At 43.8% G+C, this 20,285-nt stretch overlaps 1 protein-coding gene across 1 annotated transcript; it reads right to left on the minus strand.

Moving 5' to 3' along the window:
- Positions 1-52: 52 nt before the first annotated feature.
- Positions 53-15,324, minus strand: tmed6 (transmembrane p24 trafficking protein 6). Its single transcript, XM_012858003.3, has 4 exons — positions 15,064-15,324; positions 14,577-14,703; positions 1,340-1,491; positions 53-1,035 (listed from the first exon to the last, which is right to left on the minus strand). The coding sequence occupies exons 1-4, from the start codon at positions 15,274-15,276 to the stop codon at positions 808-810; spliced, it is 720 nt and encodes a 239-aa protein (XP_012713457.1). The 5' UTR covers positions 15,277-15,324; the 3' UTR covers positions 53-807.
- Between the last annotated feature and the right edge of the window lie 4,961 nt (positions 15,325-20,285).

The raw sequence follows: 20,285 nt of genomic DNA on the forward strand, positions 1-20,285 counted from the left end.
TTCAACTCCTGCTCAGTCTCAGCCAGAAATCCTGTGTCAGCTCTGTTTTTGTTTAGTCAGCCAGAAGACTTTTATTCAGTTTTATTTTGTCCAGTCACTGCCAAAGACTCTGCTTCAGCTCTGTTCCAGCTAAGTCACGGCCAGAGACTCCGCTCCAACTCAGCCCACAGTCTTGGGTTTGCCGTTTCCGGTGTTCCGCTGTGGTCTCTGTCTTCGGCTCCTGTGCTCCGTCCTGGCTTCAAGTTCTCAGCTGCTAGATTCCGTCCTGGTCTCATGTTCTCAACTCCTGGTGAGCCGTCCTGGTCTCAAGTTCTCGGCTCTGGTGTTTCATCCTGGTCTCAAGTGTTCCGTCCTGGTCTCAAGTCTTCGGCTCCAGTGTTCCTTCCTGGTCAGTGTCTCTGCATTACTCCTGCCGGCCAGCTTCTGCACCCTACATCTCCGTCTGGTAAAAGACTCTGGGTCCTCTCGTCATCCATCATCCACACTGTTTAATAAACTCACTTTAAAGAACTAGCTCTGTGTGTGCGTGCTGTGTCCGGGTTCATCCCAGAAAAATACCATGACAGAACAATTGTCAAGTTTCTGGGGTAACATTTGTTTTAAAATCTGCAAGCTTCTTTTTAGTCCGCCATTTGAAAGAAACACGTATAATTGAAAATAAAAATATAATTATAATCATAGGTTTTCCAGCCTTTATTTCATATTTCACACAGAGCACAGCGTTTTGATTTGGCTCAGGATTGATTGGAGTAGGTCTGAACTTTACTGTGACCTATTAAGCATTCTGACAGGACAAGCTTTTGATTGTCAGCATCGTGGCTTTTCATTCTCGGCTTTGCTCACAAAGAGACTTTTGAGGAAGAGGAGCTGCAGGAACCCTGAGGTCACGATGAGCAAGCTGAGGGCCATTGACCACCATGTGATATACCGGGTGTTGGACTGCAGCAGGAAGTAGTCTGTGCTCTTCCTCATTCGGCCGAAGCTGTAGTAGCGAAACATATGAAATACATTTCGCTCCACTCTATTGGTTGCGATCTAAACAGGAGAATAAAAGTTTGTTTAAAAGCTATTTGTAATCAAATGACCAAATGGAAGTTTTTCTATTTGGACCAATATAGATAATTATATTATGTAGTTCTGCAATGAATTATTTCACAACCTGTGTTAAATGTGTAGACAAGTTTGATGCTCATGGTGAAAGACACATTTTTTCACTTAAAGTATTTAATACAACCCCAGCACATCTGAAATTAGGAGAGAAATCTCTTTTTCTGTCCATAGTTTAAGTAACAACACAGGAGCCCCAGAGAAAACAGAAATGCAAGGCAGCTGTGTGTACCTGAATGATGCTAAGTGTATTGTTCAATTTCTCCTCCTCCATGTCCTTCTTGCCTTTGTCCTGGTTATTGTCATAGTAAACGCCAAAGCTGAGGAAGACTTGCATCATGCTGAAGTGGTTGTGGAAGTTGCTCAAACACATCTGGTGGAAACCTGGGTGGGTAACAGATTGAACATTAAGTAAAAAGTTCAGACTTGGCACACAGGCTAATATTAGCATCTGACCTCTGAATATGGTCATAGTCATAATGTTCACAACAGTACTTGTTGATTCTTTGTAGGATCACATAGCAAATGAAAATGTTAAACTTTGTGAATCACAGTAAACAATTTTAACATATTTAGGCTTTCTTTATTATTGATGAGGGTATAGTCCTGTTGAAAAAAACATTTGCCCTTACCAGTGGCGGCTGGTGCTAAAAAAACTGAGGGGGGCGCACACAAACAAACAAATGAAAAACAAACAAAGCAAATCTTAAAAAATAGCACTATTTGAACATGAATTTTGCCCTCCTTTCCTTCTGCCCAGCAAATTTCTCAATTATATTCTTAATTGTTAAAGTCAGTCATCTCTGTGACTAGTCTTTTCTCCATTGACAACATGGCCAATGCATTCAGAAAAGTCTTGATTCTTTTCAGAGTTGAAAAGCACCTTTCAGCTTTCAGCTGTGGTCATGGGTGTGGTGATGAGGATCTTCAAGAGCGTGACAGTTTCTGAAAAGACTTCTTCTAGATTGTTTTCCTGATTTTAATAACATTTGCTGCCATTTTTTAAGGCTGTGTTATGAAATGTGTTACAGCATTTTTGTGGGACAAGATTATACAAAATTCAGTAACCAAATGTTTTATTCCCCATTACCCATAAACTTCAGTACAACTTAAATAATAAAATATCTTGCTGACAAACATTACATCAACATACCTACACAGCATAGACACAACTAAAGGTATTTCTAACTACAAAGCACATCTTCCTAATATATTAAATAACATTACTATAAACCAGTGTAACAGTGATTTTCCACAACAACTCACCACTGCAGCAATCCTTTCATGGTCTTCTACACTGAGTATCCAACGCCTCTTCACTGGCTGACTACTACCTACACTGCTTTATCCAACCATGGAGTGGAGAGATCACTTGCCTGCTGCTGAATTTATAAATTAAGACGATCCGGTCCAAGCTCCTTTATCCTGTTTTTTTTCTTCAAGTGAACGCTTTGTAAAAGCATTTTTTTGTAAAGACAAAACAGAATTTTCTCTCATTTTGAAACTACTCAACTTTGCAAGCATAACCGTGAATCAACCTAACGAACTGCAGCTGAGCTGAGTCGAATCGGGGATTGTCCAATCACACAATGTTTTTAAAAAAATTAGCCAGTACTGACACTCTACCAGTAATGACGCAACAGAATAGGTGTGTCCGGGACGCAGAGCAGTGCGCCCCTATGCAAAACCCTAGATAACCAATTAAAAGTCAGCCTCAGATCACGTGCTTGCCCAAGTTGCTGCGCCTACATTCACTCCCATTAGACCAGCGCCCTGCACATAGGAAAGGAGGAAGTGTGCACAATGTGAGCAATTAAATAGAATTATGTATTTACTATTTTAATAAATTCTAACATGTCTATTGGACACACAGTATGAATAAATACATTTCTAAGTACTTTGCAGTTCAGAAATCATTTATTATCTAAACGATTTTAAAGGGGGCGGCGCCCGAGCGCCCCCTACTGGCCAGCCGCCACTGGCCCTTACAGATTTTCTTGTCGGCATCATCCCTGGTGTCTGCCCCTGCCTTCAGGCATCAATATACATGACGTTCACAATTTCCTTAAACAGCTTGGTTGAGATTAGGCCTAGCATACAAATTGAGGGTTTAGATCAGGGGTGTCAAACATATGGCCCGCGGGCCAAACAATTTAGTCCGGCCTGGTGGCTAAATGCATTATCATTATTCAAAAAAAAAAAAAAATATATATATCTTTTTTGTGTTTTAATCAGCAGATTGTAGCACTGAGCTTCAGATGTGGAAAATAGATTTTAAATAATTTCTTAATTTTTATCTGTATGATGTATTTTGTCATGCAGGACAGTATTTCTAAGTTCCAAAAAATGTGAATAAATGTTTTTCAACATTGTACAATCACTGTGATCAGTTCTTATGCATAATGCACAAGTAAATGTTTAACTGAGTAAAAGTATTGTTGAAATTGCACATACTTTCTTAAACACGCTGAGGTCATTCATAACATATTGTGTAAAAGTGAAATTCATTTAATATAAAAATCAACAAGTCCACTTTTATTAGTTCTATATAATCTTGCAATGAGTTTACTCGTGTGGCCCTCTTGAGATCAGATTAAGCTGAATGCGGCCCCTAAACCAAAATGATTTTGACACCCCTGGTTTAGATGAAGCTAATATCTTAGATAACTCAGAAAGCTCGGCCGCTTGTATTCCTGGATACAAGGAATATTTTTCAGTTAAATCACGAGGTTTTTCAGTTAACTCGCAAGGTTGATTTCAATGAACTGCTCAAGCATGTAACATAGGATAACAGAGGCAACAAGAAGCCATTTTCTGTCCCCCAAAATAAGACAGTGGCGTAATAATAGGGGGGGGCAAGGGGGGCAAGTGCCCCCTCACTTTTTGGACGGGGGGGCAAAAGGTATGTTTTGCCCCCCCCCCCCCCCACACTTTTGAGATAAAATTTTAACTTTTTCCATTATTTTGATAAATACAACAATAAGAAAGCTATCAATATCAACAAGAAGTATTTGGCTACCTAATTAATTGATAGTGTTACTGTCATTGAATTAAATTCTTATTATTAATTAATTTGTTTTCTCCTAATTCAATTTTTAATTACTTGAAGTCTACTGGTTATTTCATTATCTTTTTAATGTTCAAATTCATTATTATTATTTTGTTTGATATGCGTAAAGCTTCAGTACTCTTAGTATGTGTAAATTGTTTACATCTTGTATGACTATGTACTGTTTACTGGGACCTAGTTAATAAGTAACATGTGTGGGCATCTTCTCGGTATCCAACTTTTATGAGTCTGTCCACTTAATGACCTCTTGACTCATGCGCTATAGTCACTTCCTTTAAAACCATTAAGACAAAGAAGACAAGATTTAAACCAAGACCTAGGATAACATGATTTTTTACAAGAACCCACCGATTCCCAGCGTAGTAAGTTATATTATTTTTATTATCAATAATTGCACACTTGTTATGTCAAAACCATTTTACTCTGAAATCAACATTAGTAACTTTAAAGGGGAAGTTCAGTCAACAAGGAAAAATCAGGGAATCATTAGCTATACCTAAAACTAATACGTTTGTGGTTATTTAATGAATTTAGCGTTAATCAATAAGAAAAAAACAATAAATTGTCATCTGGATCACTGTGTATGGGGGCGGCCATTACTGCCCAAATATGGGCAGTAATGGTCGCCTGACATCACATCCTGTGGCGTGGGTAAGTGGAGAGCCGACGGCAGTTCGCCGCGCATTAGCAGCTGTAGGAGCTGTTGGATACAGCTGCGATCAACAACAATTATTTCGGATTTCCAGAGGACTTCACCATTGAAATTTGCAACAACTATTGTTGAAGCAACAATGCTCATGTGCATGGCTGTTGGATGTAACAATACATCAGGTAAAAGTGGAAAAAACATTAGTTCTATTTCATTCCTACTGACCGCCAGAGGCAGTGCTTCAAGCACTGAATGATCACTCTTGCGCTTGCGCAGGTCGAGAATTAGTATCAACAAAGTCACCTGTGACCAATCGGTGATCAGCGGAAGCCTATATAGGCACGTGACACCGGTAGTTCAGTCCCTTCTCATCTTCTCGCATGCAGGTTTGTTGTGAGCTGTTCTTTCTACAGACACGTGAGTTTTGTTGTATTACCGCTTTCTCCGTCAGCTCGCTGTCAGTAGCCCCGTGATCTTTTGTGGTCGAAGCTGCGGGCGTGCTCGCCCTCCAGGGGCTGCGCGAGAGACAATTGTTGTGCCTACGGAACTCATCTGGTGTTCGGTGAGTCTGTTTTCTTTCATTTTCGGAACCCCGTGGGTAGCATCTTGCCCCGTTGGTGTTGCTTAAGTTAGCAGCTGGTGATGACTGCTCGTTTTGTTTACTTATCGGTGGAGTTTTCTGAGGTTAAACCTGATTGAAACAAGTTGGTTACTGTTTACAATTACCTCGCCAGTGGCGTTTTCTGCCCGTGCTGAGTCCTTTTGTTAAACCTAATTGAAACAAGCTGGTGGCTGTTTACATTACCTCCGCAGTGGTGTTTTCTGCCCGTGCTGTTTTTTTTTAGTTCAACATAATTGAAACACCTGGTTTACGTTTACATTTATCTCACTGGTGGCGATTTCTGCCCTGTCAGGTGGGTGACGTTGCTCCTGAGTACGGGCTCCATCACTGAGAGATGGAACGTCTCTGTTGTTCCACTTGCTTAGCCCCTTTGCATCCTGAGGATGGTCATGACCTGTGCCCCCCTTGTCTGGGTGTTGACCACCTCAAGGAGGCGCTTACCGAGGCTGCCTGCTCCAATTGCAGCGTTCTGCCCCATGCAGCGCGGCTGGCCCGGCTGTCCTCAGTTGAAAAGCCTGTTCGCTGGATGGGCTCTCATCAACAGGAACAGCTGCCCCCTGGCCAGGGGTTATGCTCTAAACGCCCTGCCACAGACGCTCCGCTAACAGCTGGGAAGAAGTCCCGCCATTCGGGAGGTGGGCTGTCTTCTAAGGTAGATCAATTTTCCTCGGAGTTAGCCCAGTCTTTGCGACCTCCCCCTGTTCAGGGGATGGTCTTGTCTCCAGCTACCAATGAAGCTTCAGTCCTCAATGAGGACACCCTCTCGGTGGCGGCTTCTGACACCCTTTTTCGGGGGGAACCCCAGGTACATAGCCCACAGGTGTCGGATGTTGAATCCAACATCTCTCTGGGGGGCATGGGGGAGTCAGTGGCAACTGCTATTAGAGCTGCCCTGGCACAGTTGTGGGTGGATTCTCCACAGGTCCACCTCCCACCTCTAGCGCCTTTTTCAGGTGCCGTGAGACTGGGACGGCCTCCTTCGCTGTACCGCCTTCAGAGGAGTACATCAGGGAACTCCACACCTGCTGGTCTGATACTCGGGCTCTTTCTCACCCGACATCAGATGGAAGAGCCCTTGCCGCGATGCAGGAGGCCCCAAAGTTTGGGTTAGGGCAGATGCCAGCGGTGGAACCTGGCATTACCTCCCTCATTGTTCCTCCGTGGACAGCAGGTGCTAGCTCGTAGAGGAGGCCCTACGAGCTAGCGCCCGCTGTCCATGGCCACAGTGTCGCATCACCGACGATCTGCTCTGCTGAGCCTACGATTCGGGTGCTAGGATGGGGCATATTGGGAACTCCCTCTCCCATTTATTGCTAGGTCTTGCACGATCGCTTGACCAGTCGACTCAAGGCATGCTGGATGCGTCTCTCCAGGCTTTTGCCTTGATGTCAAGGGAGCTGGGTCGCACGTTGTCCACCCTGGTCCATGCTCGGCGTCAGGTGTGGCTGGCTCAGTCGCCACTCACTGAACCCTGCAGACGGACACTGCGCGCCTTGCCGGTGGTTCCAGGGAAACTTTTCTTCTCGGCTGCGGTCGAGGCTCTAGAACGCACTGCCCAGGCTTCTCGCACCAGGCAGCAGCTCGCGGGGCTCCACAGGCGTGACAGTCGGCCTGTGAATACTTGGGAAGCTTCTGGCTCATGTCGTTTGTCCGTTGCCCCAACCTTGCCTCGAGATCCTGCTTCCAGGGTGACTCGAGCCCAGACAGTCCAGTCAGGGACTGTCCGTAAGGAGGAAGGCTTTGCCATTGTGCTTCTGAACAAAGAGAAAACACGTTGTCTGTAGCCAACATTTGGAAGAACGATGTCTTCAAGATAACATGAGAGTGAGGATTTTTGGTAGGTTTTTCTTTTTTTATGATGTAGAATTTGCCGTAACATTTGTTTACCCGATCAGAGCGGCGGAGGGGTACAACGAACTTGGAAAGAGTGCTCACTGTTTTGAAGTCCACTTATTTTATACGACTTTGGTCTTATTTTTTTCTAAGGTCGCTTGTAAATTTTGTGAGTTGCGGGTTGCAATTTTTTTGGGCTTGTTTCTGAAAGGGAAGTTGATTGTTTGGGGTCTAAACTGAGTGATGCTGAAATATCCCTCCGCCTCTTAACGCACTGCAGCTCATCGTGACAGGAGCAGAGAGAAAACTCAGAAAGAGCCGATCTGGCCGTATTTTCTGCAGTTTACGGTTGCAATAACTGATGATAACTGCTGAAAGTAGATTAGGCGGTGCAGATCACCATTTTGAGCAGAGATTGGTTCTAAAGATGAGTTTTATACTCATCTTATAACATTGCAGAACCCAAACCATAAACCGTACTTTAATGCTTATTTGTTGTCTTTTTATGTCTCTAAAATGTAAAATTAGTATTAATTTAAATTTAAATGCTTAATACCACGTCTATCTTTGTTTGAGAGGTTAAAAAATATTTTGGCATGAAAACGGATATTTATTTACAAGGGGACAGATGGGGCATTGGTACTTGCTCTACAGCCGATACCGCACAGTGACGTCACAAACTGGGAGGGGCAGTACTGTTCTTCACCAAGATGGCGGCCCCCATAAAAGGACCTTCAAATGAAAATTAATCTTAATTAAAAAAGCTTATCATTTATTGAACAGTATGTAATAATTGTATATTTAAACATTGTTCTTTGTCTTTTAGATAGTACCAAATTTAATCTGTCAATATCTGTTGTTTTCCCTTATCATCCAAAATTGAGTAACTCAATTACATTTCATGCACAACCTTAAGTTTAATGACCTGTGGTTGCCTATGCCTCTTGGGGTAGTTCTTTGTTTGGTAAATACCTCCTAAATGTTGAGAAGATAATGATGCACCTCGAAAAAATAACTCTTAAGCCTACAGTGCTGACATAGATGTAGATGTACTGATTGCTTCTTTAATCAGCATGCTCATTAAACATGTTAAATAGGGGTGCATTTCACCTTTCCTAGGTCTTCTTTGTCTTAATGGTGCATTTCACTATAATACCTTATCTATCTTATTTGTCCCCCCCCCCCCCCCCCATTTTAAAACCTTCCTACGCCCCTGTAAAAGCTCAATCAAGATGTTTGAACAACACTTTAACACACTTTAACCTTCATAAAATTGGTATTTACTGCAGGATAGTAAATTAATTTGTCTTATTTTATTTAAGCATTTTTATAATGCTAGTTATTTTTTTTTACACATCCTGACATGAAGGGGGCATACTTTCTAACAGACTTGCTTCTTTCTTTGGAGTATCTCAGGCATTTGAGAGCTATCTGAAGGATGCACTGGACCTTGTTGGGAAAAGCTTCTCCGTTTTCTGGACCAGGCAGAAGGCTGCATGTGATGGCTTAACATTTTGTCAACATTTTTCCAGCCTTGGTGTGCTGAAGAAAAATGTAGTCTGTTGATCACATTGAAAAACGGATTGTCTGTCTGTTTTATGTGCATTTGCTCCATCTAATGCCTATTGTTCTTTATGCCAGTGGCAATCGTGTGATGTTTAGTAAAAATATGAGCCAATGTATTTTCCATAATCAAAACTTTATTTCGTAGGACTGTTTAATTTTCTTTCTGTGTTAATTGAATTTTTCAATTTAATTTTATTTATATAGCGCCAATTCATTATACATGTCATCTCAAGGGGCTTTCAAAAGAAAATTCAATCAGATTATACAAATTGGTCAAAACGTTTCCTATCTAAAGAAACCCAGTAGGTTGCATCAAGTCTTGACAAGCAGCATTCACTCCTGAAGAAGCGTAGAGCCACAGGGAGAGTAGTCTGCATTGTCCATGGCTTTGCATCAATCCCTCATACTGAGCAAGCATGGAGCGACAGTGGAAAGCAAAACCACCCATTAGCGGGAAGGAAAAAGTGTCAACATGAATGTTAAAGTCCGTCCATCCGTCCATCCGTCTTCTTCCGCTTATCCGGGGTCGGGTCGCGGGAGTAGCAGCTTCAGTAGGGAGGCCCAGACGTCCCTCTCCCCAGCCACTTGGGCCAGCTCCTCAGGAGGAATCCCAAGGCGTTCCCAGACCAGCCGGGAGACATAGTCCCTCCAGCGTGTCCTGGGTCTTCCCCTGGGCCTCCTCCCAGTGGGACGTGCCCGTAAAACCTCTCCAGGGAGGCGTCCAGGAGGCATCCTGACCAGATGCCCGAGCCACCTCAACTGGCTCCTCTCAACGTGGAGGAGCAGCGGCTCTACTCTGAGTCCTCCCCGGATGACTGAGCTCCTCACCCTATCTCTAAGGGAGAGCCCAGACACACTACGGAGAAAACTCATTTCAGCCGCTTGTATCCGGGATCTCGTTCTTTCGGTCACGACCCAAAGCTCGTGACCATAGATGAGGGTAGGAACGTAGATCAACCGGTAAATCGAGAGCTTCGCCTTTTGGCTCAGCTCTCTCTTCACCACAACGGATCGGTACAGCGCCCGCTTCACAGCAGACGCTGCACCAATCCGCCTGTCGATCTTCCGCTCCATCTTCCCCTCATTCGTGAACAAGACCCCAAGATACTTGAACTCCTCCACTAGGGGCAGCACATCCTCCCCAACCCGGAGAAGGCACTCTACCCTTTTCCGGTTCAAGACCATGGTCTCGGATTTGGAGGCACTGATTCTCATCCCGGCCGCTTCGCACTCGGCTGCGAACCGCTTCAGTGAGAACTGTAGATCACGCCCTGATGAAGCCAATAGGACCACGTCATCCGCGAATAGCAGAGACGCAATCCTAAGGCCACCAAAACGGATCCCCTCAACACCTTGGCTGCGCCTAGAAATTCTGTCCATAAAAGTTATGAACAGAATCGGTGACAAAGGGCAACTCTCACCGGAGTCCAACTCTCACCGGAAACGAGTCCGACTTACTGCCGGCAATGCCGACCAGACTCTGACACCGGTCGTACAGAGACCTGACAGCCCTTATTAAAGGGTCCGCTACTCCATACTCCCGGAGTACTCCCCACAGGATCCCCCGGGGGACACGGTCGAATGCCTTCTCCAGATCCATAAAGCACATGTAGACTGGTTGGGCAAACTCCCATGCCCCCTCAAGAATCCTGCTGAGGGTATAGAGCTGGTCCAGTGTTCCACGGCCAGGACGAAAACCACACTGCTCTTCCTGAATCCGAGATTCGACTATCCGACGGACCCTCCTTTCCAGAACCCCTGAATAGACCTTACCAGGGAGGCTTGAGAGTGTGATTCCTCTGTAGTTGGAACACACCCTCCGGTCCCCCTTTTTAAATAGGGGGACCACCACCCCAGTCTGCCAATCCAGGGGAACTGCCCCCGATGTCCACGCAATGTTGCAGAGCCGCGTTAACCAACACAGCCCCACAACATCCAGAGCCTTAAGGTACTCAGGGCGAATCTCATCCACCCCCGGGGCCTCGCCACCGAGGAGCTTTTTAACAACCTCGGCAACCTCAGCACCAGAGATGAGAGAACCCGACCCAGAGTCCTCAGGCTCTGCTTCCTCAATGGAAGACGTGTTGGTGGGATTAAGGAGGTCTTCGAAGTATTCGGCCCACCGACGCACGACGTCCCAAGTCGAGGTCAGCAGCACACCACCCCCACTGTAACAGTGTTGGTACTGCACTGCTTCCCCCTCCTGAGACGCCGGATAGTGGACCAGAATCGCTTCGAAGCCGTACGGAAGTCTTTCTCCATGGCCTCTCCGAACTCTTCCCACGCCCGAGTTTTTGCCTCGGCGACCAGCCGAGCCGCCTGCCGCTTCGACTGCCGGTACACATCAGCTGCTTCCGGAGTCCCACAGGCCAAAAAAGCCTGGTAGGACTCACAATCACACTCACAGAATCACACTCTCAAGCCTCCCTGGTAAGGTCTATTCAGGGGTTCTGGAAAGGAGGTTCCATTGGATAGTTGAATCTCGCATTCAGGAAGAGCTGTGTGGTTTTCATCCTGGCCGTGGAACACTGGACCAGCTCTATACCCTCAGCAGGATTCTTGAGGGGGCATGGGAGTTTGCCCAACCAGTCTACATGTGCTTTGTGGATCTGGAGAAGGCATTCGACCGTGTCCCCCGGGGGATCCTGTGGGGGGTACTCCGGGAGTATGGAGTAGCGGACCCTTTAATAAGGGCTGTCAGGTCTCTGTATGACCGGTGTCAGAGTCTGGTCCACATTGCCGGCAGTAAGTTGGACTCATTTCCAGTGAGAGTTGGACTCAGCCAAGGTTGCCCTTTGTCACCAATTCTGTTCATAACTTTTATGGACAGAATTTCTAGGCGCAGCTAAGGTGTTGAGGGGATCCGTTTTGTGTTGCCTTAGGATTGCGTCTCTGCTATTCGCGGATGACGTGGTCCTATTGGCTTCATCAGGGCGTGATCTACAGCTCTCGCTGGAGCGGTTTGCAGCCGAGTGCGAAGCGGCCGGGATGAAGATTAGTGCCCCCAAACCGAGACCATGGTCTTGAACCGGAAAAGGGTAGAGTGCCTTCTCCGGGTTGGGGAGGATGTGCTGCCCCTAGTGGAGGAGTTCAAGTATCTTGGGGTCTTGTTAACGAATGAGGGGAAGATGGAGCAGGAGATCGACAGGCGGATTGGTACAGTGTCTGCTGTGAAGCGGGCGCTGTACCGATCTGTTGTGGTAAAGAGAGAGCTGAGCCAAAAGGCGAAGCTCTCGATTTACCGGTCGATCTACGTTCCTACCCTCATCTATGGTCACGAGCTTTGGGTCGTGACCGAAAGAACGAGATCCCGGATACAAGCGGCTGAAATTAGTTTTCTCCGTAGTGTGTCTGGGCTCTCCCTTAGAGATAGGGTGAGGAGCTCAGTCATCCGGGGAGGACTCAGAGTAGAGCCGCTGCTCCACCATGTTGAGAGGAGCCAGTTGAGGTGGCTTGGGCATCTGGTCAGGATGCCTCCTGGACGCCTCCCTGGTGAGGTGTTCCGGGCATCTCCCACCGCGAGGAGGCCCAAGGGAAGACCCAGGACACGCTGGAGGGACTATGTCTCCCGGCTGGCCTGGGAACGCTTTGGGATTCCTCCGGAGGAGCTGGCCCAAGTGGCCGGGGAGAGGGACGTCTGGGCCTCCCTACTGAAGCTGCTACCCCCGCGACCCGACCCCGGATAAGCGGAAGAAGACGGACGGACGGACAATACACACAATTAACTGTGCTATACATACATGTAGTACTCCATTCATATGAAAATAAAACAATTATATATACAACAATTACATGTGTTTTGTGTTTGGAGTACTTTGTGTGTTTGCAGCGCATTCATGAACTTGCAGTGCGTTTGCACCTCTCGACTGCTGTAGGTTTAGCTGTTCTAACCACCATTTTCTAGATCTCACAAGTGTGAGGAGCTAAATTAGGGTCATAAAGTTTATTCAAAAAAGACAGAAAATTTAAATTGAAAATTTAGGTTTGAAATCGAAACACCAACACTTCAAACTGAAAATTGGAGACTGAAAAAAGATTCAGAAAAAAATTCAAAGCTAATTTTCAGATTCAAGTTTTTTTTTTTTACTTTCAGATTTTTATTCTCACAGTTGATTCTGACTTGCAGTGTTAAAGAGAGCCTGTGCAATAACCACTATTCTCCATTTCTGTGCTTTTTCAAATTCATCATAGGGTTATACTGTATACCAAATCTATGCACCTCTTGTACATAACACTGCATAATACTTATTTATTCCAGCACTCACTGCACTCGTGTGGACATGTATGTTTGTGTGTATGTGAACCTGTACATTACTTCCACCTCCGACATGTACTATGTAGTAGCGTAGCCAGAAACTGCTTTTTGGCCAGGCCTAATAAAAATTGGCGGGGCAAATAATTTTATAGTTGAAAATAAGTTTATTTTTAAGTTGCACGTTTGTAAGTTCACTGAGGAGAAGACACAGGCTGAGGCAAAGAAGAAAAGACCTTCTCTGTTCAAGTGAACATCCTTGAATTGACAGCGGAAAAAAAATCAGGACCCATCACCTGTAAGATGATTTAGAGCCACAAACACGGCGGAGTAACTTCTGGTTCAGCCCGTCAGTCATTATTTACGTTTCTGAACGGAATGCCACTGGCTGTTGTTTCATCAGTGATCCAGACGCCCAGGATACAAGAAAGCATTTTTTTAAATAAATGGAAAGCTTCTGCTTCTTTTCTTTTATTAAACACAATATTACAGTTAACAGTTGAAAAGGGGGTAAATATGGTTAGTGCTGCGGCACTTGAAGCATGCGGCGATTGTTACGCTTTGTCCATACACATCATCCTGCTGCTGAGTATTCCTCTGATCTGTTCCTGCTCTTGTAGACTGTTTCATTTTATAACATTAATCGCCACCTTTCACAGCGACCGGTTGTCATCTCAACCTCCATCCTCACCAGACATTAGTACCCCTGTATTTGCGCAAGGTGCCTCTAAGCGTGAAGCCGAAGGCTGAGTTTAAAGTTGTTGCCGAGCAGATATTTCGTGTTTGTGTTCCAAGTGGACCCAGTGAGGCATGGACTCCTACTTTGCCTTTAACCCACTAGCAATAGTCTTAAGCCTACAGGAAATAGCAAAATTACAAATGGCACTTTTATGTTGTATCCCCAAATTCTATAAGTATAGCCGCAGCACTTTAGGCTCTGTGCTTCACTGCGTCTCACTTCTCTACACAGCCTAGATGGCTATAGAAAAACAATAGGCTATTTGAGAACTGATTGTACTGTATCAGTATAATTTATGTTCAATGATGCCAGGTTGAGGCAGTGAAGAGTGCGGAAAGAATTCTTCTTTTCAGTTCTGCGCTGTGCGCAAGGGATAAACATCGTGGAGGAAAGGCAAAAATACAAACTGTAAAGCACACTTTTTAAAGAGGGAGGAAGAGGAATGAGGGGTCTAGGCTGAAGCTCCCTATGTTACAAGACCCTAAAAATGCCCCTTAAAAGTTTTGCTAAATTGTATGTCATTTTATGATGACTTTAAGAGACCAGTAAATTACTGGTCTCTTAAAGTCACTTATTTCACCTATTGCTCCTATAAATGGGCCGTGGCCAATCTGAGCAATGGAAACAACTGTAAAAGGATCCCAGGGCTTTAAATCCTAGAGCTTTTAGTGGAAAAGGGGGTAATATGTTTTAAGAGAAAAGAAATTAAGAGGACAGTAGCAGTGATATGAGATATACCTGTTTCCTCGACCTCAAAATTGATTTGACCCTTTGCATCATCAACAGTGGATAGCAACAGACTGCTGGGAGCATTAACAGTGACTGAAAGGTGCCTATCAAGGCCGACTCCCGTCACCCATTGGACCTTCAAACAGAAAAAAATCAGTTATTTCAGGCCTACTACAGATGACCGGTATAATTCCGGTCATGCGTAAAAATTATTTGATTTATAAATGTAAATCAAATAATAGCAGATGGAGATACCTGATTTATGAATATAAATAAAAATAATCTTTTATTTAGCAGAATTTGTCCTATATTGTGAACATCTTTACAGAGTGAAAAAGTAAAAGCTAATCAAATATAAAAAGAGGAAAGAATCTTTTGAGAATTTAACAAAGTATCATTGAGCCAGAAAATGCTCATCTTAGCAAAGAACCATTTTTACCATTATAATGAAAAACAAGTAAACAGAAATACTACACTGGATAGTTTGCCCACTTACCATGAAGTTCAGGTAAAATCTCTCTCTGTGGTGAGCAAAGTGCCAGAAGCATTCTGTGGCAGCTGCTGGAAGCACCACTGAGAAATCATACTGGTCTGCGCCCCAGAAAAGCTCCTGGTCTGTTATGTTGGGATGAGGCCTTGTTTGGGGGCCACAGTGAGATAATCCCCAAAACCAAAAGGCAAGAAAAAATGAAGACGTCCCACACAACATAGCTAAGACAATGGCAAGCAAGAAATCTAAATGAAGTGTAGAGGGAGAGTGCATGTGATACGAGAAAAACTGTGAATGATTAACATGACAAAGCACTCCACCACTGGGAACACTGAGCTCTCTGAGCAGATGGAGATAGCTGGTTAGGTTAGACACAAACTTGTAGAGTTACTGTATCTTATGCATGTCTTCATGCAAGATCAGACTGGGCAATAAAGTTCAGGCCAACCTATAGAATCTGAAACACTTCTTAAACTTTGAGTATTGTTAGTTTTTTTGCCAACACCACAGTTTTCAGCTTGATATTTAATCTTTTTATTTATGTTCTTTTCAGTTATTTTTTCATGCTCCCAGTAGTGTTAACATTGTTTATGACCCTTCCCCACACATCTTGTTCATGCTTTCTCAACATTTGTTCCATTTCTTGTTAATTGCACCCACCAGAGCACCACAGCATTTACCTGGTATTCAGGCCGACCCCCCACCCCCCCTCCACCCGTTTGGGTTCAATTGCTGTATTCTGTCCTGGTCCCGTTTTGTTTTGTGACTTCTCGTCTGTAGGTTCTCCATTATAAGTTTTGTTACTTGAGATCTTTTCTATATGATCTTTGTTGTGTCCCGACTGTGTTTGGCTTTTTTACATCTGCCAATAACATAACTCTGTGGAGAACTCTTATCACTTTATGAGTAGCTTGAAAGATGAGAAAAAATAGGGTTTACCCCAAAGTAATTTTTTTAGGTACATGTGTTGATTTTTACATCAGTATTGAGTGCAAAAAATGACCATGAAAGACCCATACAAATTAAAGCCACATGCGGCAATATGCTAACCTGACTCTAGCCAGATTGATATCGCTCCGCCTAGCTTCACTCACATCCATCTGGGACCTCTCCCATAGAGAGTGATTTCTCCAACCAATTTTATTGTCTAGCCAATCAGGACGCAGGGCTGGAGTTTCATAGATGTGAAATACTGGAGAAGCGACCGTGACGTGAGACTGTTTTGATTCAGAAAGCAATGGCGGCTCGCATCGAGGAAGCGAGCGTTAACATTGATGCTGCTATTTCGCCACGACGGATGCGCCCGCCATGGAGCGGTTAGCGCGAACCATATTAGGAGGCCTTACATCCTCGACGCGGTCGCCCCGGGATCGACTCCGACCCGCAGCGCTTTGCCGCCTGTCTTCCACCCTCTTCCTGTCAGCTCACTGTCAATAAAACGCGTGCCACTAGAGCCGCAAACACATTAAAAAAAAAGTTTTGTTTTTTCCTGCTTCTCTCTCACAGCGTCACGGGTTAGCTTCGGTGTGAGTGGTTGAAATAGCATGTCGATAAAGATGACAGACAAGTGGCTTATCCAATCATATGCAACCTATAGATGAACAGTTGATGTTTCTTTGGCATGTGTTCAGAACCACAGATGCTACAGAAGCAGTTCCACTAAATGACAGATACCATGAAAGCTTGAGGAAGTAACTTGAACTTAAAAGCCAGTTTTCTTTCTTCATGAGCCTTTAGACATGAGCACAGCCAGCGTCTGACAATCTACCACAAGGTAAACAAGCCAGGACATTTTTAAAAATTCAAGCTATTTTGTTTTTAATACCCTGTTAAAATTGCTTAAACTGTAGTAAACCGAAGTTGCTTCTAATTAAAATAATTATTCCTTCTGTAGAACCACATCAGTTTCCAGAAACATTTGGAGAAATAAAGCAGCACTTTGAACAAGCTGAAGTGAACGTCAATGTTGTAGTCAGTAAGTCTTGAGCTGATCTTGCGTTGATGATCTTTGACAGTCCTGATGTGTTGGTATGAGAGGTTAAAACAGCGGTCTGCAGAAGTCTGTGTGAGGGGAACAGATTCAAGCCAGCCAATGTCATGGTCCATAGAATTTGTTTACATTTCAAAGCTAAATCTTACGGTGGCCGACAGGTGCAAACGCCCTGCAACTTCAGAAAACACGTGCAAATAGGCAAAAACGTGGTTCAAAAAGAAAACCAACTTCATCAATTTGACAACACCTGTGCGGCATTCAGCAAATGCGCTGCATATACATGTCACAATATTAGTTGGGGATGAACCCGGACATAGCGCGCACACACAGAGGTAAAATGATAACAGAGTTTAATGACGGAATATGTAGATAATGTCAAGCAAATCATAACCAGAGTCTATTTCCAGGCGGAGTAGTTGGGTGCAGAAGCAGGCTGACAGGTGCAGAGCGGAGTGGAGAACCTGACCATGACAAGGTGGTTCGGAGCCGGCGACAGAGGGGACGACGGGTGACGAAGATGAAGACTTGACAGCAGAGCGGAGCGTCGAGGCTGGAGACAGAAGATCTGGAGACGAGGACTTGATAGCAGAGCGGAGCACTGCAGCCGAAGACAGGGGATCTGGAGACGAGGACTTGACAGCCGAGCGGAGCGCTGAGGCTGGAGACAGAAGATCTGGAGACAAGGACTTGATAGCAGAGCGGAGCACTGCAGCCGAAGACAGGGGATCTGGAGACGAGGACTTGACAGCCGAGCGGAGCGCTGGAGTAGGAGGCGACAGTCACAGATGGCTGGAGATGGAGACTTGAACGGCAAGGTGGAGTGATGAGACTGAGGTCTGGGTGGAAGACTTAAGCAGAACAAAAAACCTGACCGAAGAAAAGTCTCTGAATGACTGAGCAAACCGGGTAGGAAAAAGTTCCATGTAAACTGAACAGAATCCGGATAAAAAATGAAGTCTCAAGCAAAACAGAACAACAAAGAAACTGACGTGAAAAGGTCTGGCAGACTGAAAGTGGAGAACACTTTGGACCGGCAACGAGAACAGACTGCAGCGAGTATAAATAGGGGTGTAACCAGGTGTCAGAGACTCAGCGTTAATAGTGCCTAACAGCTGAGCCCAATCAATGCTGCGCAGGGAGAGAGGGAGGAAGGGAGGTTCAGCATGCAGCCACAAGGCTGCAGCCTCACAATACATAAACGCGATTCAAAAAGAAAACCAACTTCATCAATTTGACAACACCTGTGCGGCATTCAGCAAACGCGCTGCATGTACATAAACGCGATTCAAAAAGAAAACCAACTCCACAACGGAAGTGCTCCAGGCCTCTAGGGGAGCACTAAGTGGAACAGCTGATTTTAGACCCCACGGAACTTGTGCGTTCTTCAGACTGACCGCTTGCCCAGAATGCACCGCGGCCGCAGCTTGATTCGAGACAGCGCAAACAGAGCTCACAGCGGTAAGTTAAAAATTCCCTTTTCTGTTGCTGTTATTGTTCAAAAGTACGTTTTAAGATTGTTTGAGGCGAGTACATTATACTTTTAAGCTTCCCTATGTGGCCCGTTTACAGAATTAGTGCGTAATTTTAATAAAAAGTCCGACGTTGAGCGGAGCAGAGTGACCCGCAGACCTCCGAGGGAAACCCGCAGCCAGGGCATTTTTTAATACACTTCTGTCGGCCAAGTAGTGTGCGTAGTACCGCTGGTTATGATTTATTTGTTTTGTGTTTATCTGACTGACGCGTGTTGCTTTATTAACTCAATACTTGTTGGAATAAATTGTAAATGTCTCCCAAGGACGACAGCAGCATATAAATTTAATAAATAAACAAAATCTACAAATGTTTTTTCTATCTCAGTTTCTTCTGAGTAAGGACACGAATAATTGAGAGGAGAGAGAGGGAAAGAAAACAATAGTAATAATAGTATATGAAAATAACAGACATTTATTTTATACAAATGTTTTATCTTTGGAACAGAATGAAGGTGTAATATATTCAACAAATTAACAGTTACTAACATGGTTTAAAACAAAGAAATACACAGATTGCTTTGACAATAAAAAAGTGGCAGTTGGGGTTTTTATTGATTTAAAAAAGGCTTTTGATACCATTGACCACAACATATTGCTGACCAAACTAGAAAGGTATGGGATAAGGGGAGTTGGGTTAGATTGGATAAGAAGCTACTTAGGAAATAGACAGCAATTTGTTCAAATAGGGGAACATAAATCAGAGCTCTTGGAAATTACATGTGGAGTACCACAGGGTTCAGTGCTGGGCCCCAAATTATTTATCATTTATATAAATGACATCGGTAAAGTTTCAAGGGCACTGTCATTGATTTTATTTGCAGATGACACAAATGTATTTTGTTCGGGCGAAAGTTTACCGCAGATCTTGGAGCTAATTACAACAGAAATGAATAAATTTAAAATTTGGTTTGACAAAAATAAATTATCTCTTAATTTGGACAAAACAAAGTTTATTATATTTGGAAGAAAGAATTCTGAGATTAATGGAAACATTTTAATTGATAATAAAGAAATCAAAAAAGTGAATGAAATAAAGTTTCTTGGTGTGATTTTAGACCACAAGATCTGCTGGAAACCACATGTAAGCTATGTGAAAAATAAGCTTGCCAAATGCTGTGCTATTCTTAGTAAGGCGAGTTATATATTGAACCCAAAATCTCTAAAAATGCTTTATTTTTCATTGTTCTTGCCATATTTGATTTACTGTGTTGAAGTTTGGGGCAACATCTATAAGAGCACATTACAATCCATATGTACACTACAAAAAAGAGCAATAAGAATAATATGTAAAGTAGGATTTAGAGAGCACACCAATCGATTATTTTTAAAGCTATATACATTAAAATTCACAGACCTGGTAAAATTTAAGACAGCGCAAGTAATGTATAAAGTAAAAAACAAACTCGTGGCTAAAAATATAAATGAATTGTTTCAAGAACGAGATGAAAAATATAACTTTAGAGGAGATGCAGTATTCAGAACGAAGATGGTACGAACAACGATGAAAAGAATGACTATATCAAGTAGTGGAGTGAAGTTATGGAATAGTTTAAAGCCGTGTTTAAAGCAGAGTGTGAACATAAATTTGTTTAAGAGAAGGTACAAAAAATTACTTTTGGATAAATATGTAGACGAGGAAAGATAAAAAAACAGGTTTATGGAAGAGTGAATGTAATTAGTTAAATGAGCAACTTAGGTCACTT

Source organism: Fundulus heteroclitus, unplaced genomic scaffold (genome assembly GCF_011125445.2).
Source record: "Fundulus heteroclitus isolate FHET01 unplaced genomic scaffold, MU-UCD_Fhet_4.1 scaffold_39, whole genome shotgun sequence".
NCBI classification, from domain to species: domain Eukaryota; kingdom Metazoa; phylum Chordata; class Actinopteri; order Cyprinodontiformes; family Fundulidae; genus Fundulus; species Fundulus heteroclitus.

Bases quoted from the DNA above. Each gene is read 5' to 3' on its own strand.
- tmed6 (XM_012858003.3), bottom strand. From the start codon at position 15,276: ATGTTGTGTGGGACGTCTTCATTTTTTCTTGCCTTTTGGTTTTGGGGA. The intron at 14,704-15,063 runs GTAAGTGGGCAA...TTCTGTTTGAAG, and splicing joins GATTTTACCTGAACTTCATG to GTCCAATGGGTGACGGGAGT. The intron at 1,492-14,576 runs GTATATCTCATA...TTACCCACCCAG, and splicing joins TTTTGAGGTCGAGGAAACAG to GTTTCCACCAGATGTGTTTG.